Raw genomic sequence first — 20,579 nt, forward strand, 5'->3', positions numbered from 1 at the left:
CTCCGACTCGTCATCCAGAAGCATTGATGGTGGAAGAAGCGTAACACGTCTAGGAGACATCATTTCTGGTGTAATTTTCAGCTTCTGTATTGGAAATTGCATTTTTTGAACCGTTGACGGCGTCGTCGAAGGTGCTACCATCGTTGACGGAATCATCGATTGAATAGTCGACGGTACACTGGACCTCGTCAACGGAATCTTTATTGTCGCCGACGGCATTATCGTCGACGGTTTCGTAGTCAAGCTCATCGTCATCACCATCAGTGTCGTCGTCGACGTAGTCTCGTCGTTGACGAGGCCGTCGACAACACCTTCCCTGACACCATCATCGACGACAAGGAAGAAGTCATCGTCGACGAACAACTAGGTACCTTAAACGCCGACGGAGTCGTCGATGTCGACCCCGCCATCGTCGACGGTCCCGTCGACGGAGTCAATGAAATAGTTGAAGCTTTAAGAGAAGTAATCGTCGTCGACGGACGCCGTTTTCTCTCAGGCATGGTCCCTGGATTGACTGCAGAGTGCTTTTCAACAGTTTTTTCCTTTTTGGACGGAAGAGAAGTGATAGAAACCTCCTTTTTGTCCTTTGTGGCTGTCTCCAATCAAGCAGCCTGTCCTAACCTCTCATTTTCACTTCCGTGAGGAGATTTAATGGGACTAGCCCTGTCAGAGATCTTATGAGGGGCCTTGATAGGGGGCTGGGCTGAAGTAGAGGGAGAAGACCTACCCCTCTTTTTGGATCTCCTAGAGGAAGACATAGATGTAGAATCTTCCTCATCCGATGAGAGCACCTCCTTCCGAGTCTTCATCGTCTGTAGCCAGGTCAATAGCCGGCCCTCCCTGTCTTGCAATGTCTTTGTGGAGAAGGTTCTACAAATGTTGCAGTCTGTGGCCTTGTGGTCCGGGTATAAGCAATAAATACAGCTCTCATGCTTATCTTCTACAAAAAGCCTCTTTTTCCCACAAGAAGCACAGGACCTGAATAAAGCCTTCTTTTCCTGGTCAGACATAGTTCATTTGTAGATGAAAAGTTGAAGAAATAAGTTGAATGGAATGGAAAACTGAGCAGAGCTCAGTGGAAACTCCCTAGCACAACGTGTGGTAGAAAAATCTGAGGCTCTGAGCTCTCTCAGGAAGGTTCCAAGGGGTGAGGCTGTTCTGATTGGTCCTTGCGAGAAGTTGGGGCTCTTTTACACAAAGAGGGTGATATGCTACAAAATTAGATGAGGCCTAGGCCTATTTTATCTTAAGTTTCTATGATTATGATATCTTTTTTATTTACCGAGGCTCCCATTCCGACGACGGGGAATGATACAAAGCATGAGAATCTATGAAAGTTCCAATACTGGGGTAATGTGAGCTTATTTGAAAAATGTTAATAAAAATATTTTTTTTTTTAAAAAGGTATGGGCAGACTGGAATGGCTACCAAGGTGACATCTGTATGCCCCCTGATCTGTCTGTAAGAAGAGGAGGCGCAGGAGTCCCTATGATCCCCTGATCACCATCTTTTATGTATTGTTTGTAGTATGGATCTGCATAACGGATAAATGTGTAACTGGCCAAGTCACCCGATGTCTTTCTTTTGTTGAACTGTTAATAAAAAGATTTTTTTTTTTTTTAAAGTCTCCAATGGAACTATTATTTGAATGCCTTTGATTGAGGGGAATGTATTCATAATACCCTTTATGTTCTCTTTAGATGGCTTTGGAGGTCTATAAAAAATATAAAGAGGTAGAGTGATGGAAGGGTCGGTGGAAAAGCATGTATCTAGTATTTGTGAAGGCTCCTTTCAACTGCTCCCATTTTGAGAAGCCCGGAGTGGGTCTACATTTACCAATAATGAAGTCTTCGATGAGTAGTGCTAGACTTCTTCCTACTTTGGACCGACGATCAGCTCAGAGTATTGTAGATCCATGGGAGGCAAGTGAGTACAGTATGTTCAGCAAGAAGGCGACGAGCCAGGACTCGGGATACACATCAGGCAGCCTTGCTCGATTCCAGAAACATAGCAGTCTTCGGATGGTGTGCTGAGGCTAACCGGACAATAGGTAGAAAGGCCTCGATGAGAAGATTTTCGGAGGGGGAGGGGAGAGGATGGATTGTGCTGATCTGAAGGGCACTGATCATATTGGCTACAATTCCTCTTCTTTGTATGGAACATATACCAAGTGCTAGTTGCTTCATCTTTGTTAGTATCCTTCCACTACTTGCGCTGTGACAGAGGTACTATTTTTCTTTCTTCTAACTCGTTGTCAGTGTTGCTGCTTCTGCCTTATTGTCCGTGTTTCTGCTACTTCTTTCTTGTTCTCTGTATTGCTTCTTCCATTTTTTGTCTACCCTCCCACTCCACTTTGTTGCTTCTACCCTCCCACCCACCTGTTGTCCGAGTTGCTTCTTCCCTTCCATACTCCCGTTGTTTCTGTTGCCCCCCCCCCCCACTACCCCCAACATCCCTGCCCTAAGAAGAAAAAAAGCGTTATGGCACAGCCAGTGCTGATCGCCTCATAACACTTTTCTTCTAACTATTAGCCATGCTGCACAACAGCAACGCTACTCTGCAACATGGCTAAAAGACATTGGCAGAGCCAATAGCCCCTGCGCAGGTGAGACCCATTGGCTTTGCCAATGCTTGTTCCTCATGTTTCTACGATTTCTCTTAAGGAGCAAAAGTAAGGTTTATGATACAATGTTGTAATATTCATTTAAGTGAGTCCAAACGCTTCAAAATATTTCAGAAAATGTAGCCCCAGAAATGTTATTGTGTGGTTCTATCCATTAAATAATACCATGTGTACATTTCGTAGTTTTCAGTTATGTAACATTTAACAATTGTGGCATCTACCCAACACAGATAGACATGTCCTAGCATTTATGGCCATCAAGGAAAATCCTATGATGCCGAATCATCCTGGTATGTTTATAGCGTGTGAAGATGGAGAGGTGTGTGCAGGGAGAACAGTAAACGTGTTGAGTTTCAGATCTAATTTCAAAGAAAACAGAAGTTGGATCCGAAGTAACCTACAATGCAGAAATCCTGCTGGGTCATTTTTACCTACAAGCCACAGTTCTCTGGAATATTCTATATTGAGAACTGATTGAGAAAAGGGCCTTGAATAGGAGGCAATCACCCACAGACACCAGGTCCAAAACATGCTCAAACTAGACCCAGCTGGGACTGACCTGCAGTTCACACCAGGCGACTTCCACCCAGGTTTCCGTGTCCAGCCCTTTGAAGACTGTTTTGAAGGCCCCACGACCAAGCTCGATGTCGAATTTCAAGAAGCGGCCACCAGGAGACGTAGCAACAGCCTTCATTTCTGCCTCTTCTTCTAGCTCTTTTTCATTCTTCTGCCGAAGAGAGTCCTTTTCTGCTTCCGATAGGACCTTGGTGCTGGACTCAGTCTTTCCCTCCAGGACTCCGGCCTCAACCCTAGCCAGTAGGCCATCAGCCTTCTGGGTGGCGTCTTGGTCCTTCTCATCCTTTGGCGATGCCTCAACCACACTGTCCTCTTCAGCAATGTCAACACTCTTGCGGAAGAAGCGCTTCTTCTCCGTGACCTCACGAGCAGCAGCGATGCGGTCCTGGTCTTCAGTCGCCAGCTCAGCAGTGATGGGCATGTCTTTGGAGGGGAGCCTGCTGGGCAGCGAGGCTTCATCTGGTTTATCCGAGTCCTCCGTGCTGGCCGGCTCTCCAGAGTCAGTCGCCATTATACACCACTTGGCGTTTGAGCTTGGAGTTCCTTCCTGTTCTTATCTCAGGCACATCACAGGTTTCAATGCTGCTCAGATTTCCACCAACTGGTTAGGCCATTACAGAAAGATCCCGGCTCCAGGCTGCAAAAGAAAACAGGTGTGTTAGAAAGACAGAAAACACTCTACAAAGCTCAACACAGATTATCCTACAAATGAATGAACACCACTACATACTGTCATACTGCAGAGATAGTCGAGACGGACAGCTGATGGCCAGTTTACAGACCAATCCAGTCTTCCAGATTACTCCACGACTACACTACTAAACTAAAGTTATATAGTGTCTCGTAGCCAAAGTGAAAGAATGTTTGTCCTTTTAGGAAATTTAGGTTTAAATCATTTTTTTAATTGGTCTAAGAAATTATCTGATCTCGCAATCCGGTGGAAGACTACACAATACCTTAGCTGCTAAGAGAATGGCTTGCCCCTTTTTGTAGGCAACTAGAAGAAAAGACCCAACCAGTCCAGAAGACCAAATGGGGCAGATGTTTAAATGTGATGCAATGTAGTTTACAAAGAATTTGCTTCTCAACTGGGGACCAATGCAGAGTTGATCTAGATGGGCTCCAGATTTCATTTACTATTGTTCGCCAGATGGTCTCATGACCTTGGAGTGTGGTTAAGCACTTTAACACAACAGGCTACAAACACGCAGACCCATAGTGTCTGCAAATACCTTTCCAATATAGTCCTAACGCCCTGTCCATGCTTCATTCTGCTATATTTGAGCCAGCATTGTTTTGAAGATGGAGAAGAGGATTATTATGACCAACAGCTCCTGGTCTCTACTAGTCAGCGGTATTACACCAAACTGATTTGCATATGTATGTAGCGCATTGTAAGTGACAGCACTTACTCACAGTCTCGGAAAGTGATAGGTATGAGCAGTCATGAGGTCCATAAAGAGATCTTCGGCACCTACCCACTCCTCTCTGCCAGTCAGAGGTAGGAGCTGTCATGAGCTGCGAGTGGATGAAGGACATTGGGGGCATCGGAGTGCTGGACTTTGCTGGTCAGAGGTAGGAGTGGTCATGAGCTGCGTGTGGATGAAGGACATTGGGGGCATCGGAGTGCTGGACTTTGCTGGTCAGAGGTAGGAGTGGTCATGAGCTGCGTGTGGATGAAGGACATTGGGATGGCCGACACCGGACTGCTTGACTTTGCTAGTCAGAGGTAGGCGCTGTCATGAGCTGCGTGTGGATGAAGGACATTGGGGGCACCGGAATGCTTGACTTTGCTAGTCAGAGGCAGGCGCTGTCATGAGCTGCTCGTGGATGAAGGATATTAAGGCATCGGAGTGCTGGACTTTGCTGGTCATAGGTAGGCGCTGTCATGAGCAGCGAGTGGATGAAGGACATTGGGACCACTGGCACCGGTCGGCTAGACTTTGTGAGTCAGAGGTAGGAGCTGTCATGAGCTGTGTGTGGATGAAGGACATTTGGACCACCGGCACCAGACTGCTGGACTTTGCTAGTCAGAGGTAGGAGCCATCCTAAGCCCCAAGTTGAAGGTGTGTTTTGGGACCACAAGGACCTGTACGCTGGTTCCTGGTCCGCATGGGCTTTACTCACTTCTTCCAGAGTGGAAACACTTGCATGCAGGCAGTTCAGGTTAGTGAAGCCTTTCCTGAATGGGAGGCTCTGGGTCACTGACAGACCCCTCTAAAAGGAAGTGTCTGTACCCTTGAGCAGCTGTCTGTCCTACTGGAAGTACGAGGACCCTAAATAGGGACAGTACTCCCCAAGGCCATGCAGTGCAGGAGCGGGGTCTGGCAGTGCTGTAGGGCACACACGAGTGTGTGGAGCACAGACTCAGCCCCTGCGGTGCAGCAGGTATTATGCGCGATCAAGGTAAAGTGGAGAAGAGGATTATTATGACCAACAGCTCCTGGTCTCTACTAGTCAGCGGTATTACCCCAAACGGGTTTGCATATGTATGTAGCACATTGTAAGTGTCAGCACTTACTCAGAGTCTCGGCCAGTGATAGGTATGAGTAGTCATGAGGTCCGTAAAGAGATCTTCGGCACCTACCCACTCCTCTCTGCCAGTCAGAGGTAGGCGCTGTCATAAGCTGCAAGTGCATGAAGGACATTGGGGGCATCGGAGTGCTGGGCTTTGCTAGTCAGAGGTAGGAGCTGTCATGAGCTGCGAGTGGATGAAGGACAGTAGGACCACTGGCACCGGACGGCTGGACTTTGCGAGTCAGAGGTAGGCGCTGTCATGAGCTGCGTGTGGATGAAGGACATTGGGGGCACCGGAGTGCTGGGCTTTGCTAGTCCGAGGTAGGCGCTATCATGAGCTGCGAGTGGATGAAGGACATAGGGACCACCGGCACTGGAGTGCTGGGCTTTGCTAGTCAGAGGTAGGCGCGGTCATGAGCTGCGAGTGGATGAAGGACATTGGGACCACCAGAGTGCTGGGCTTTGCTAGTCAGAGGTAGGCGCGGTCATGAGCTGCGAGTGGATGAAGGACATTGGGACCACCGGAGTGCTGGGCTTTGCTAGTCAGAGGTAGGAGCTGTAATGAGCTGCAAGTGGATGAAGGACATTGGGGGCATCGGAGTGCTGGGCTTTGCTAGTCAAAGGTAGGAGCTGTCATGAGCTGCGAGTGGATGAAGGACACTGGGACCACTGGCACCGGACGGCTGGGCTTTGCTAGTCAGAGGTAGGCGCTGTCATGAGCTGCGTGTGGATGAAGGACATTGGGGGCACGGGAGTGCTGGACTTTGCTAGTCAGAGGTAGGAGCTGTCATGAGCTGCAAGTGGATGAAGGACATTGGGACCACCGGAATGCTGGGCTTTGCTAGTCAGAGGTAGGAGCTGTAATGAGCTGCAAGTGGATGAAGGACATTGGGGGCATCGGAGTGCTGGGCTTTGCTAGTCAAAGGTAGGAGCTGTCATGAGCTGCGAGTGGATGAAGGACACTGGGACCACTGGCACCGGACGGCTGGGCTTTGCTAGTCAGAGGTAGGCGCGGTCATGAGCTGCGAGTGGATGAAGGACATTGGGGGCATCGGAGTGCTGGACTTTGCTGGTCAGAGGTAGGAGTGGTCATGAGCTGCGTGTGGATGAAGGACATTGGGACCACCGGCACTGAGTGCTGGGCTTTGCTTGTCAGAGGTAGGAGCTGTCATGAGCTGCGTGTGGATGAAGGACATTGGGGGCACCGGAGAGCTGGACTTTGCTAGTCAGAGGTAGGAGCGGTCATGAGCTGCGAGTGGATGAAGGACATAGGGATCATCGGCACCGGAGTGCTGGACTTTGCTAGTCGGAGGTAGGAGCTGTCATGAGCTGCGTGTGGATGAAGGACATTGGGGGCATTGGAGTGCTGGGCTTTGCTAGTCAGAGGTAGGAGCTGTCATGAGGTGCGAGTGGATGAAGGACATTGGGACCACCGGAGTGCTGGACTTTGCTAGTCAGAGGTAGGAGCTGTCATGAGCTGCGTGTGGATGAAGGACATTGGGGGCATCGGAGTGCTGGACTTTGCTAGTCAGAGGTAGGAGCTGTCATGAGCTGCGTGTGGATGAAGGACATTGGGGGCATCGAAGTGCTGGACATTGCTAGTCAGAGGTAGGAGCTGTCATGAGCAGCAAGTGGATGAAGGAAATTGGGGGCATCGGAGTGCTGGGCTTTGCTAGTCAGAAGTAGGAGCGGTCATGAGCTGCGTGTGGATGAAGGACATTGGGACCACCGGCACCGAGTGCTGGGCTTTGCTCGTCAGAGGTAGGAGCTGTCATGAGCTGCGTGTGGATGAAGGATATTGGGGGCACCGGAGTGCTGGACTTTGCTAGTCAGAGGTAGGAGCTGTCATGAGCTGCGAGTGGATGAAGGACTTTGGGACCAACGGCACTGAGTGCTGGGCTTTGCTCGTCAGAGGTAGGAGCTGTCATGAGCTGCGTGTGGATGAAGGACATTGGGGGCACCGGAGTGCTGGAATTTGCTAGTCAGAGGTGGGACCTGTCATGAGCTGCGAGTGGATGAAGGACATAGGGACCACCGGCGCCGGAGTGCTGGGCTTTGCTAGTCAGAGGTAGGAGCTGTCATGAGGTGCGAGTGGATGAAGGACATTGGGACCACCGGAGTGCTGGACTTTGCTAGTCAGAGGTAGGCGCGGTCATGAGCTGCGAGTGGATGAAGGACATTGGGGGCACCGGAGAGCTGGGCTTTGCTAGTCAGAGGTAGGAGCTGTCATGAGCTGCGTGTGGATGAAGGACATTGGGGGCATCGGAGTGCTGGACTTTGCTAGTCAGAGGTAGGAGCTGTCATGAGCTGCGTGTGGATGAAGGACATTGGGGGCATCGGAGTGCTGGACATTGCTAGTCAGAGGTAGGCGCTGTCATGAGCTGCGTGTGGATGAAGGACATTGGGGGCAAGGGAGTGCTGGACTTTGCTAGTCAGAGGTAGGAGCTGTCATGAGCTGCGTGTGGATGAAGGACATTGGGGGCAAGGGAGTGCTGGACTTTGCTAGTCAGAGGTAGGAGCTGTCATGAGCTGCAAGTAGATGAAGGACATTGGGGACATCGGAGTGCTGGGCTTTGCTAGTCAGTGGTAGGAGCAGTCATGAGCTGCGATTGGATGAAGGGCACTGGGACCACTGGCACTGAGTGCTGGGCTTTGCTTGTCAGAGGTAGGAGCTGTCATGAGCTGCGTGTGGATGAAGGACATTGGGGGCACCGGAGAGCTGGACTTTGCTAGTCAGAGGTAGGAGCGGTCATGAGCTGCGAGTGGATGAAGGACATAGGGACCATCGGCACCGGAGTGCTGGACTTTGCTAGTCGGAGGTAGGAGCTGTCATGAGCTGCAAGTGGATGAAGGACATTGGGGGCATTGGAGTGCTGGGCTTTGCTAGTCAGAGGTAGGAGCTGTCATGAGCTGCGTGTGGATGAAGGACATTGGGGGCATCGGAGTGCTGGACTTTGCTAGTCAGAGGTAGGAGCTGTCATGAGCTGCGTGTGGATGAAGGACATTGGGGGCATCGAAGTGCTGGACTTTGCTAGTCAGAGGTAGGAGCTGTCATGAGCAGCAAGTGGATGAAGGAAATTGGGGGCATCGGAGTGCTGGGCTTTGCTAGTCAGAAGTAGGAGCGGTCATGAGCTGCGTGTGGATGAAGGACATTGGGGGCACCGGAGTGCTGGACTTTGCTAGTCAGAGGTAGGAGTTGTCATGAGCTGCGAGTGGATGAAGGACTTTGGGACCAACGGCACTGAGTGCTGGGCTTTGCTCGTCAGAGGTAGGAGCTGTCATGAGCTGCGTGTGGATGAAGGACATTGGGGGCACCGGAGTGCTGGAATTTGCTAGTCAGAGGTGGGACCTGTCATGAGCTGCGAGTGGATGAAGGACATAGGGACCACCGGCGCCGGAGTGCTGGGCTTTGCTAGTCAGAGGTAGGAGCTGTCATGAGGTGCGAGTGGATGAAGGACATTGGGGGCATCGGAGTGCTGGACATTGCTAGTCAGAGGTAGGCGCTGTCATGAGCTGCGTGTGGATGAAGGACATTGGGGGCAAGGGAGTGCTGGACTTTGCTAGTCAGAGGTAGGAGCTGTCATGAGCTGCGTGTGGATGAAGGACATTGGGGGCAAGGGAGTGCTGGGCTTTGCTAGTCAGAGGTAGGAGCTGTCATGAGCTGCAAGTAGATGAAGGACATTGGGGACATCGGAGTGGTGGGCTTTGCTAGTCAGTGGTAGGAGCAGTCATGAGCTGCGATTGGATGAAGGGCACTGGGACCACTGGCACCGGACGGCTGGGCTTTGCTAGTCAGAGGTAGGCGCTGTCATGAGCTGCGAGTGGATGAAGGACATTGGGACCACTGGAGTGCTGGGCTTTGCTAGTCAGAAGTAGGAGCTGCCATGAGCTGCCTGTGGATGAAGGACATTGGGACCACCAGCACGGAGTGCTGGACTTTGCTAGTCAGAGGTAGGAGCGGTCATGAGCAGCAAGTGGATGAAGGACATTGGGGGCATCGGAGTGCTGGGCTTTGCTAGTCAGAAGTAGGAGCAGTCATGAGCTGCGTGTGGATGAAGGACATTGGGACCACCGGCACTGAGTGCTGGGCTTTGCTCGTCAGAGGTAGGAGCTGTCATGAGGTGCGAGTGGATGAAGGACATTGGGACCACCGGAGTGCTGGACTTTGCTCGTCAGAGGTAGGAGCTGTCATGAGCTGCGTGTGGATGAAGGACATTGGGGGCACCGGAGTGCTGGACATTGCTCGTCAGAGGTAGGAGCTGTCATGAGCTGCGTGTGGATGAAGGACATTGGGGGCATCGGAGTGCTGGACTTTGCTAATCAGAGGTAGGAGCGGTCATGAGCTGCGAGTGGATGAAGGACATAGGGACCACCGGCACCGGAGTGCTGGACTTTGCTAGTCGGAGGTAGGAGCGGTCATGAGCTGCGTGTGGATGAAGGACATTGGGGGCATCGGAGTGCTGGACTTTGCTAGTCAGAGGTAGGAGCTGTCATGAGCTGCGAGTGGATGAAGGACATTGGGGGCATCGGAGTGCTGGACTTTGCTAGTCAGAGGTAGGAGCTGTCATGAGCTGCGTGTGGATGAAGGACATTGGGGGCATTGGAGTGCTGGACTTTGCTAGTCAGAGGTAGGAGCCGTCATGAGCTGCGAGTGGATGAAGGACATTGGGGGCATCAGAGTGCTGGACTTTGCTAGTCCGAGGTAGGAGCCGTCATGAGCTGCGTGTGGATGAAGGACATTGGGGGCACCGGAGTGCTGGACTTTGCTTGTCAGAGGTAGGAGCTGTCATGAGCTGCGTGTGGATGAAGGACATTGGGGGCATCGGAGTGCTGGACTTTGCTAGTCCGAGGTAGGAGCTGTCATGAGCTGCGTGTGGATGAAGGACATTGGGGGCATCGGAGTGCTGGACTTTGCTAGTCAGTGGTAGGAGCAGTCATGAGCTGCGATTGGATGAAGGGCACTGGGACCACTGGCACCGGACGGCTGGGCTTTGCTAGTCAGAGGTAGGCGCTGTCATGAGCTGCGAGTGGATGAAGGACATTGGGACCACTGGAGTGCTGGGCTTTGCTAGTCAGAGGTAGGCGCTGTCATGAGCAGCGTGAGGAAGAAGGACATTGGGACCCTCGGCATCGGACTGCTGGACTTTGCTTGTCAGAGGTAGGAGCTGTCATGAGCTGCGTGTGGATGAAGGACATTGGGGGCATCGGAGTGCTGGACTTTGCTAGTCCGAGGTAGGAGCTGTCATGAGCTGCGTGTGGATGAAGGACATTGGGGGCACGGGAGTGCTGGACTTTGCTAGTCAGAGGTAGGAGCTGTCATGAGCTGCGAGTGGATGAAGGACATTGGGACCACCGGAGTGCTGGGCTTTGCTAGTCAGAAGTAGGAGCTGTCATGAGCTGCCTGTGGATGAAGGACATTGGGACCACCAGCACGGAGTGCTGGACTTTGCTAGTCAGAGGTAGGAGCTGTCATGAGGTGCGAGTGGATGAAGGACATTGGGACCACCGGAGTGCTGGACTTTGCTAGTCAGAGGTAGGCGCGGTCATGAGCTGCGAGTGGATGAAGGACATTGGGACCACCGGAGTGCTGGGCTTTGCTAGTCAGAGGTAGGAGCTGTCATGAGCTGCAAGTAGATGAAGGACATTGGGGGCATCGGAGTGCTGGGCTTTGCTAGTCAGAGGTAGGAGCTGTCATGAGCTGCGTGTGGATGAAGGACATTGGGGGCATCGGAGTGCTGGACTTTGCTAGTCCGAGGTAGGAGCTGTCATGAGCAGCAAGTGGATGAAGGACATTGGGGGCATCGGAGTGCTGGGCTTTGCTAGTCCGAGGTAGGAGCTGTCATGAGCAGCAAGTGGATGAAGGACATTGGGGGCATCGGAGTGCTGGGCTTTGCTAGTCAGAAGTAGGAGCGGTCATGAGCTGCGTGTGGATGAAGGACATTGGGACCCTCGGCATCGGACTGCTGGACTTTGCTTGTCAGAGGTAGGAGCTGTCATGAGCTGCGTGTGGATGAAGGACATTGGGGGCATCGGAGTGCTGGACTTTGCTAGTCCGAGGTAGGAGCTGTCATGAGCAGCAAGTGGATGAAGGACATTGGGGGCATCGGAGTGCTGGGCTTTGCTAGTCAGAAGTAGGAGCGGTCATGAGCTGCGTGTGGATGAAGGACATTGGGACCACCGGCACTGAGTGCTGGGCTTTGCTCGTCAGAGGTAGGAGCTGTCATGAGCTGCGTGTGGATGAAGGACATTGGGGGCACCGGAGTGCTGGACTTTGCTAGTCAGAGGTAGGAGCTGTCATGAGCTGCGAGTGGATGAAGGACATTGGGACCAACGGCACTGAGTGCTGGGCTTTGCTCGTCAGAGGTAGGAGCTGTCATGAGCTGCGTGTGGATGAAGGACATTGGGGGCACCGGAGTGCTGGACTTTGCTAGTCAGAGGTAGGAGCTGTCATGAGCTGCGTGTGGATGAAGGACATTGGGGGCACCGGAGTGCTGGGCTTTGCTAGTCAGAGGTAGGAGCTGTCATGAGCTGCGAGTGGATGAAGGACATTGGGGGCATCGGAGTGCTGGACTTTGCTAGTCAGAGGTAGGACCTGTCATGAGCTGCGAGTGGATGAAGGACATAGGGACCACCGGCGCCGGAGTGCTGGGCTTTGCTAGTCAGAGGTAGGAGCTGTCATGAGGTGCGAGTGGATGAAGGACATTGGGACCACCGGAGTGCTGGACTTTGCTAGTCAGAGGTAGGCGCGGTCATGAGCTGCGAGTGGATGAAGGACATTGGGACCACCGGAGTGCTGGGCTTTGCTAGTCAGAGGTAGGAGCTGTCATGAGCTGCAAGTAGATGAAGGACATTGGGGGCATCGGAGTGCTGGGCTTTGCTAGTCAGAGGTAGGAGCTGTCATGAGCTGCGTGTGGATGAAGGACATTGGGGGCATCGGAGTGCTGGACATTGCTAGTCAGAGGTAGGAGCTGTCATGAGCTGCGAGTGGATGAAGGACATTGGGACCAACGGCACTGAGTGCTGGACATTGCTAGTCAAAGGTAGGAGCTGTCATGAGCTGCGAGTGGATGAAGGACACTGGGACCACTGGCACCGGACGGCTGGGCTTTGCTAGTCAGAGGTAGGAGCTGTCATGAGCTGCGAGTGGATGAAGGACATTGGGGGCATCGGAGTGCTGGGCTTTGCTAGTCAGAGGTAGGAGCTGTCATGAGCTGCGTGTGGATGAAGGACATTGGGGGCATCGGAGTGCTGGACATTGCTAGTCAGAGGTAGGCGCTGTCATGAGCTGCGTGTGGATGAAGGACATTGGGGGCAAGGGAGTGCTGGACTTTGCTAGTCAGAGGTAGGAGCTGTCATGAGCTGCGAGTGGATGAAGGACATTGGGACCAACGGCACTGAGTGCTGGGCTTTGCTCGTCAGAGGTAGGAGCTGTCATGAGCTGCGTGTGGATGAAGGACATTGGGGGCATCGGAGTGCTGGACATTGCTAGTCAGAGGTAGGAGCTGTCATGAGCTGCGAGTGGATGAAGGACATTGAGACCAACGGCACTGAGTGCTGGACATTGCTAGTCAAAGGTAGGAGCTGTCATGAGCTGCGAGTGGATGAAGGACACTGGGACCACTGGCACCGGACGGCTGGGCTTTGCTAGTCAGAGGTAGGAGCTGTCATGAGCTGCGAGTGGATGAAGGACATTGGGGGCATCGGAGTGCTGGGCTTTGCTAGTCAGTGGTAGGAGCTGTCATGAGCTGCGATTGGATGAAGGGCACTGGGACCACTGGCACCGGACGGCTGGGCTTTGCTAGTCAGAGGTAGGCGCTGTCATGAGCTGCGAGTGGATGAAGGACATTGGGACCACCGGAATGCTGGGCTTTGCTAGTCAGAGGTAGGAGCTGTCATGAGCTGCGTGTGGATGAAGGACATTGGGGGCATCAGAGTGCTGGACTTTGCTAGTCCGAGGTAGGAGCCGTCATGAGCTGCGTGTGGATGAAGGACATTGGGACCACCGGAGTGCTGGACTTTGCTTGTCAGAGGTAGGCGCTGTCATGAGCAGCGTGAGGAAGAAGGACATTGGGACCCCCGGCATCAGACGGCTGGACTTTGCTAGTCAGAGGTAGGAGCGGTCATGAGCTGCGTGTGGATGAAGGACATTGGGACCACCGGCACTGAGTGCTGGACTTTGCTAGTCTGAGGTAGGAGCGGTCATGAGCTGCGAGTGGATGAAGGACATTGGGACCACCGGAGTGCTGGACTTTGCTAGTCAGAGGTAGGCGCTGTCATGAGCTGCGTGTGGATGAAGGACATTGGGGGCAAGGGAGTGCTGGACTTTGCTAGTCAGAGGTAGGAGCTGTCATGAGCTGCAAGTAGATGAAGGACATTGGGGGCATCGGAGTGCTGGGCTTTGCTAGTCAGAGGTAGGAGCTGTCATGAGCTGCGTGTGGATGAAGGACATTGGGGGCATCGGAGTGCTGGACATTGCTAGTCAGAGGTAGGAGCTGTCATGAGCTGCGAGTGGATGAAGGACATTGAGACCAACGGCACTGAGTGCTGGACATTGCTAGTCAAAGGTAGGAGCTGTCATGAGCTGCGAGTGGATGAAGGACACTGGGACCACTGGCACCGGACGGCTGGGCTTTGCTAGTCAGAGGTAGGAGCGGTCATGAGCTGCGTGTGGATGAAGGACATTTGGACCACCGGCACCTGAGTGCTGGACTTTGCTAGTCAGAGGTAGGAGCCATCCTGAGCCCCAAGTTGAAGGTGTGTTTTGGGACCACAAGGACCTGTACGCTGGTTCCTGGTTCGCATGGGCTTTACTCACTTCTTCCAGAGTGGAAACACTTGCATGCAGGCAGTTGTTCAGGTTAGTGAAGCCTTTCCTGAATGGGAGGCCCTGGGTCACTGACAGACCCCTCTAAAATGAAGTGTCTGTACCCTTGAGCAGCTGTCTGACCTACTGGAAGTACGAGGACCTTAAACAGGGACAGCACTCCCCAAGGCCATGCAGTGCAGGAGCGGGGTCTGGCAGTGCCGTAGAGCACACACGAGTGTGTGGAGCACAGACTCAGCCCCTGCGGTGCAGCAGGTAAAGGTATTATATCCTGCAGAGCCCAGCTCACGGATGTCATGAGTTGGAAGACGTCAAAGATCACGTGAAGAGTAATTCTTGGAAGAGTTTAAAGGGCAGACAAAGTGCTCCTCATCTCATGGGCGGCCTGGCCAAGTCCAAACAAACACTGCATTAAGCTTGAAAGGAAACAGAACTCTGTGCACAGGGCACGTTTCAAGATTATCTGGTTAAACTTCCTTCCTTGAACAGTATCCCTCTGTGTCTGAATATGGAGTTTTAAAGGCTGCTTACGACCTGCCTGAGAGGCCTTTCCAGCCGCCCTGCAGCCCCCTGCCACCCCCTGGACTCAGAAGCACGGGGGCAAACCCAGACCTCGGCTGGGCTCAATGTCCGAGGAGTGGCTTGTCCTGGCCGGTCATCTGGGCCCCTGAGGTTCAGTCTCTCCACCGTGCTTCGAAGCAGAAGCAGGAATTCTGCCCTGCCCAGGAAGCTCGAGCGAAAAGGGCCCCTTTTAGTTTTGCATCAGACAGAAAACCACTCCAACCTTTCACGCAAACACTTTGGTGTCTTTACTTCTTAGCACTAGAAGTGATTGGACTCCTCGCCGCTTCTTGCTACACAGCCTTTCAATGGGCTTCACTAAACCACACAGCTCAGAGGCCAGGCTTAGCACACAATATCCTAGGACGGTGAGCCCATAACAAGGTCTGCTGCCAGTTACCACCCCTCTAACCACTCACCCATCCTTACCCTCGCCCTCCGCTCCCGTCCCATCATCTCTGGCCACTGGATTCCCTGCCCGCAACAGATCCCGCACATCCATAGCGCCTGCTGCCTCCTCACCCCCGCCCACCCAGACAAAAATCCACAACCCTTAAATCTTATCGGGTGCAACTAACCCCATCACCTTTACAACAAACGCCCCCTTCGAAGCTAGTCTAGATGCTGGTGGATCCCCGGTTCCCACTCCTCTGATTTACTTAAATGTAGTGAGCTGCCATGCCCCTTGAAGACACCGCCTTTACCCACCGAGTGGCAGTCTTATTAAAAATAAAATTGTAAAAACTTCCCTTCACCCCTCTCTATCCCCCAATCCATGTGCATAACACACAGCATCAATAGTCGCCCGTTTCCAGCTCCGCGCTGCGTTGCCCCTCCGCACAAGAGGAACACTCTGAGAACCCAAACACAATCAGATTCTCCCCTTGAGGTCTTTGGAGGCTTCAACTTGGACACTATGATCTGCAAACAGATACCTCATATCCAAGTGCCATGTCCTGCAGCCACCACTCTAGGCTCATCGCCTTCTATTAAAGGCCCCTGGCCCCAACACGCCCTGATGTACATGGGTATCTCAATCCTCTCTGCTCCTACCCCATGCCCAACACTAGGACTCCCATAACTACATAAAATATGCACTAGACAATCCCTAGCTACCTAAACCAAAAAGACAAAGCGCTGCCTCCTCTTGTGCAAGACACCTCTTTAGCCCTTGGCTCCCATTAATCCTTTCAAACAAAGCCAAACCTCGACCCAACCACATGCAGCAGCATCTCACCCTCGACCAAGCAAATTCTGCCTTCTCTTCCTTCACCATCCGTCCCTTGGCCCAACTGTGTCCACTGTGGTAGCAAAGAATTGGGCCTGTGCTGCTCCCCACCACACAATCACTATCTTCTATTCCTGACTACCCACCACACAATCACTATCTTCTATTCCCGACTACCCACTTACAATTTCATCATAACCTATATACTACAAATCAGCAACTATAGTTTCCTCCCTTCCACTTCCCCAGCTGCCACTTACATCAACACCATATATGTCCTTATATAAAACCTAAACCCCACACCACCCATTTCACATAAAACTACTGCCAGGCCTCCTATGTCCAAAATTACAGCTGGCAAAACAATATGCATTTTCCAAAAATAGCATAACGAGGATTCTCAAAGCGCAAATCTTCTACCCTGAGGGTTTGTCACAGGCGTAACCGACACCTTTGGCTACTATGGCAATCTGTAAGACTCTGTCACAAATTGGCAATCTACAGTCTTTAGCGCAATTTAATGACAATCCACCTCTAATCACCTGTTGGCTTTAACATACGCGTTTTCACAATAAATAAGTTCGGCCTACTGCCTTTTCCACAACCCTTTATAATAAACAGATAAAGCCTGTAGTCTTGACCACTGGATTGTCAAATAACCAGGTCAGTTTTGCTGTGTTGAGCATAAATTTTCGCAAAAGGCAAAAATTCAATACAAGCACTTTCTCAGGGGAAAACATTTCTATATAATCAAAATCTGCACTCAAGAGATCCCACATTTTGGTGAAATAAAGCCTCCATCTCAGCAGGGCTTATTAAAGCTCTTTTCAGTTGATCACATGAGATCCCACAACACATTCACGTTCAAGCCGGACGTAAAAACCAACTGAAGTGTCCTGGGCTATTAGGAATGTATGTTATCCAATCCTCCAAATCCGTTAATTTCCCAAGATGGTGTTTCTCGGGACCACCTAATATCTGATCAACAATCACAGGTCTCCTAAAAGGAAAGTATTGGGTGACTCACCAGTACAACCCACACTTCTAAACCATTGCTTCAGCATTCGGCTACTTACCTAGATGGCAGCCTCCCAAACAATCAACTCCAAATGCTCTTTAATAAGTGAAGCCATCAACTAGACCTGGAGATCATGTCGTGAAAACGCAGGAAGATGCTTTAACACAAACACTGTACACAAAGGACAAGTACGCTGGCTGAAGCCAGGCAGCCATAAAGGAAGCTTCTCACAGGAGACATGAGTGATGACAGCAGCAAAAATGTGTACCATCACACAATACTCCTTGTGGCCACCTGAAGGTACAGAAAAGTGAACTTATCCTCCTTTTTCATTGCTTGAAACAGTGGTTCCTTCTGACTTCATACTGAGGTTCCACCGTTTGGCGCCATCAATGGTGATGTTGGCATGGAAAGAAGGCTTCCTTCACATGGACTTGGAATTCACAAATGTAGAGGGCAGACACTGAGAAATAGAGGAAACAAATACAGCCATCAAAGACTACAAGGTGTCCCCTCCATCACCTGGACACTTCACTCAAAGTCCAAGGAAACCCAGCTAGGACAGAGCGGGAGGCAGATGAACACAACCATCACAGACTGTAGGGTGTCCACCCCGACACTGCAGACAAATTCGAAGGATACCCAGAAAGGTTAGAGCGAGAATCAGATTAACACAACCACAGACTGTAGGGTGTCTACCCCATCAGCCGACACTGCAGAAAAAGTCGAAGGATACCCAGAAAGGATAGAGAGGTAGATTAACACAACCATCAATGACTGCAGGATGTCCACCCCATTACCCGACACTGCAGACCAAGCCAAAGGATACCCAGATAGGATAGAGTGAGAGGCAGATAAACATAACCATCAGAGACTGCACGGTGTCCAGCCCATCACCAAGCACTGCAGACCAAGTCCATGGATACCCAGATAGGATAGAGCGGGAGGCAGACAAATACAACCATTACAGACACAGACTGTAGGGTGTCCACCCCATCACCCGACACTGCAGACAAAGTCGAAGGATACCCAGAAAGGTTAGAGCGAGAAGCAGATGAACACAACCACAGACTGTAGGGTGTCCACCCCATCGCCCGACACTGCAGACAAAGTCAAAGGATACCCAGAAAGGTTAGAACGAGAAGCAGAAAAATACAACCATCACAGACACAGACTGTAGGGTGTCCACCCCATCACCCGACAATGCACTCAAAGTCCAAGGATACCCAGACAGGATAGAGTAAGAGGCAGACAAACCACCATTACAGACGGCAGGTAGCCCACACCCACCACCCGTAGACCAGTGAGGGTGCTGGACTGCAGAAGACAATAGGACACCCAACCGGCATAAGAGCGTAGTGCAGAAAGCAGTCCAAAAACAGGCAAAGGTGTTGCAGTGGAGAAACCAGGAGACAGTCCATAAACGGATCAAGAGGCCACAGGGTAGAAATCACAAATCAGTCCTTCAAATAATTCGCAGAACAAAAACAAAATATGGTCTTTAATGGATGGAGCTGGTCAGGACCATTGGTGAGCTGCGCTCGGACACTGGCTCACCACTCCGGGGGGTCTTGTTGCACCTAAATGGGTTCACAGAGAGAAAAGGCGGCCAGCAGAAGAGGGTCTTTACTTTCCCACAGGAAGAGACAACTTATAAATGATTGATTGCCCTCCTGGAGAAGGAGAAGTATAAGTAATATGGTTCAAGTAATGCTAAAGGAGAAGCAAGTAGTGGCTCTTGCGCTAGCATAAGGGTGAGGCGTGTAGGCAGCAGTCAGAGGAGAAGCAATAGACAATAGCATCTCCTCTGATGCCTCAGCAGAGGGCTTGTATATTTGGACTAAACAGTGCACAGAACTGAACCAAGGATTTTACTGAACACGATTACAAATGATGAATACTGCAAGTCCCAGCTCTTCAGAGCGTATCATTTTCATAGTAGAAAGGCGTGGATACATTTGATTGTGTATAAAAAGTTGACATGAAATCTACCCTCAACGGTTTAGATAGTTTTATGGTGTCTAATCCAAGCTGCAATAACAACCACACAGAGAAACTTTGACGAGACTGTTCAGAGAAATCACTTTACCAGCCTAGTAAACAAGTGACACCGGTAGAGCCAGATGAAATGATCCAAGGTGCAAAGCTACTGCCCAAGAGTTATTAATAAGCCCGCCTGGGCCACTGGCTCCTTCTCCTAAGGCGATTGCAAAATTTGCACAAATAAAAGCAAAGGGTAATATTACGGACAGCATTATCATTAGGATCAATTTCCGCCCTTGGCTGGTGCAGTGTAGAATGTTATCTAAACTTTTCTGTTCCACACCTTTTACAAGTAGCAACTTCGATAACCAGAGCCAAGAAGCTCAGAGCACCTCAGACTTATCCTCTTCATTTTTGTCAAACTACATTTATTTCTACTTCACCGTTTTCACACAGTACTTCAGGAGACCAGTAGGGACTCTAATTTTCACTGCATTTCTATGGGAGGGGGGATATTTTAGAGTTAAAAAAGATTAAGGTATGTAGGGTGTGACTAAGAACAAATTCTCTATATCGCCGCATGGCTCACATCTCTCAACTGTCAATACTACTTAAGCATTACAAAAAGCATGCAAAACCACAATGTGTTGAAAGAAAAATATCACAACTAACCAGTAAATTTAAACTTTACCATCCATATAATTTTCTACACAAAATTCAGAATAAGAAACAAACTTGTGGTAGCACGCATCATTACAATCATTCCTAAATAAGTTGAAATTTATGAAAGATCCAAACGAATAAGGGAACATTTTCTAAAATTGAACACTGAGAAAACGGGGGTGATTTTGTTTGGAAAGAACATAGCAGCCTGGAACAATTCTTGGATGCCTGAGGACTTTTGGCCGACTACCGGTCCCTGTCCAAAAGGTATAATACCCAAGTATTATTTTTGATTAACATCTGAATTTTTCAGAGCAGATTAACCGTATAACTTCTTCCTGCTTTTAAACAATCAAGCTACTCAAAAAGGTTTTTCCTTTTATTCCCATTGACCTGCAAAAGAAAGTTGTGTTTTCCCTTATTTATTCCAGGATCGACCATTGTAATGCCCTTTAGTTAGGGATAAATAAACTCTCCCAATCCAAGTTGCAATCTTTGCAAAATGCAGCAGCATATCTTCTTTTAAAGTTAGCGAAATTCTGCTCCGTTTCTAGGGAAATTCAGGAACTTCCCTGGCTGCCAGTGA

The 20,579-nt window shown here is 50.8% G+C and overlaps 1 protein-coding gene across 3 annotated transcripts in view; it reads right to left on the bottom strand.

The window, feature by feature from the left end:
* The window catches only part of WNK3 (WNK lysine deficient protein kinase 3), a 794,746-nt gene that overhangs the window by 710,575 nt on the left and 63,592 nt on the right, over positions 1–20,579 (bottom strand). For all 3 annotated transcript variants that reach the window (XM_086940176.1, XM_086940174.1, XM_086940175.1), the window contains exon 2: positions 3,183–3,836. In XM_086940176.1, the coding sequence (XP_086796302.1) occupies positions 3,183–3,710 (528 nt within the window). In that variant the 5' untranslated portion in view covers positions 3,711–3,836. The remainder of the gene's footprint in view (positions 1–3,182; positions 3,837–20,579) is intronic.

The sequence above is a fragment of the Lissotriton vulgaris genome, chromosome 10 (assembly GCF_964263255.1).
Source record: "Lissotriton vulgaris chromosome 10, aLisVul1.2, whole genome shotgun sequence".
Taxonomy (NCBI): Eukaryota; Metazoa; Chordata; class Amphibia; order Caudata; family Salamandridae; genus Lissotriton; species Lissotriton vulgaris.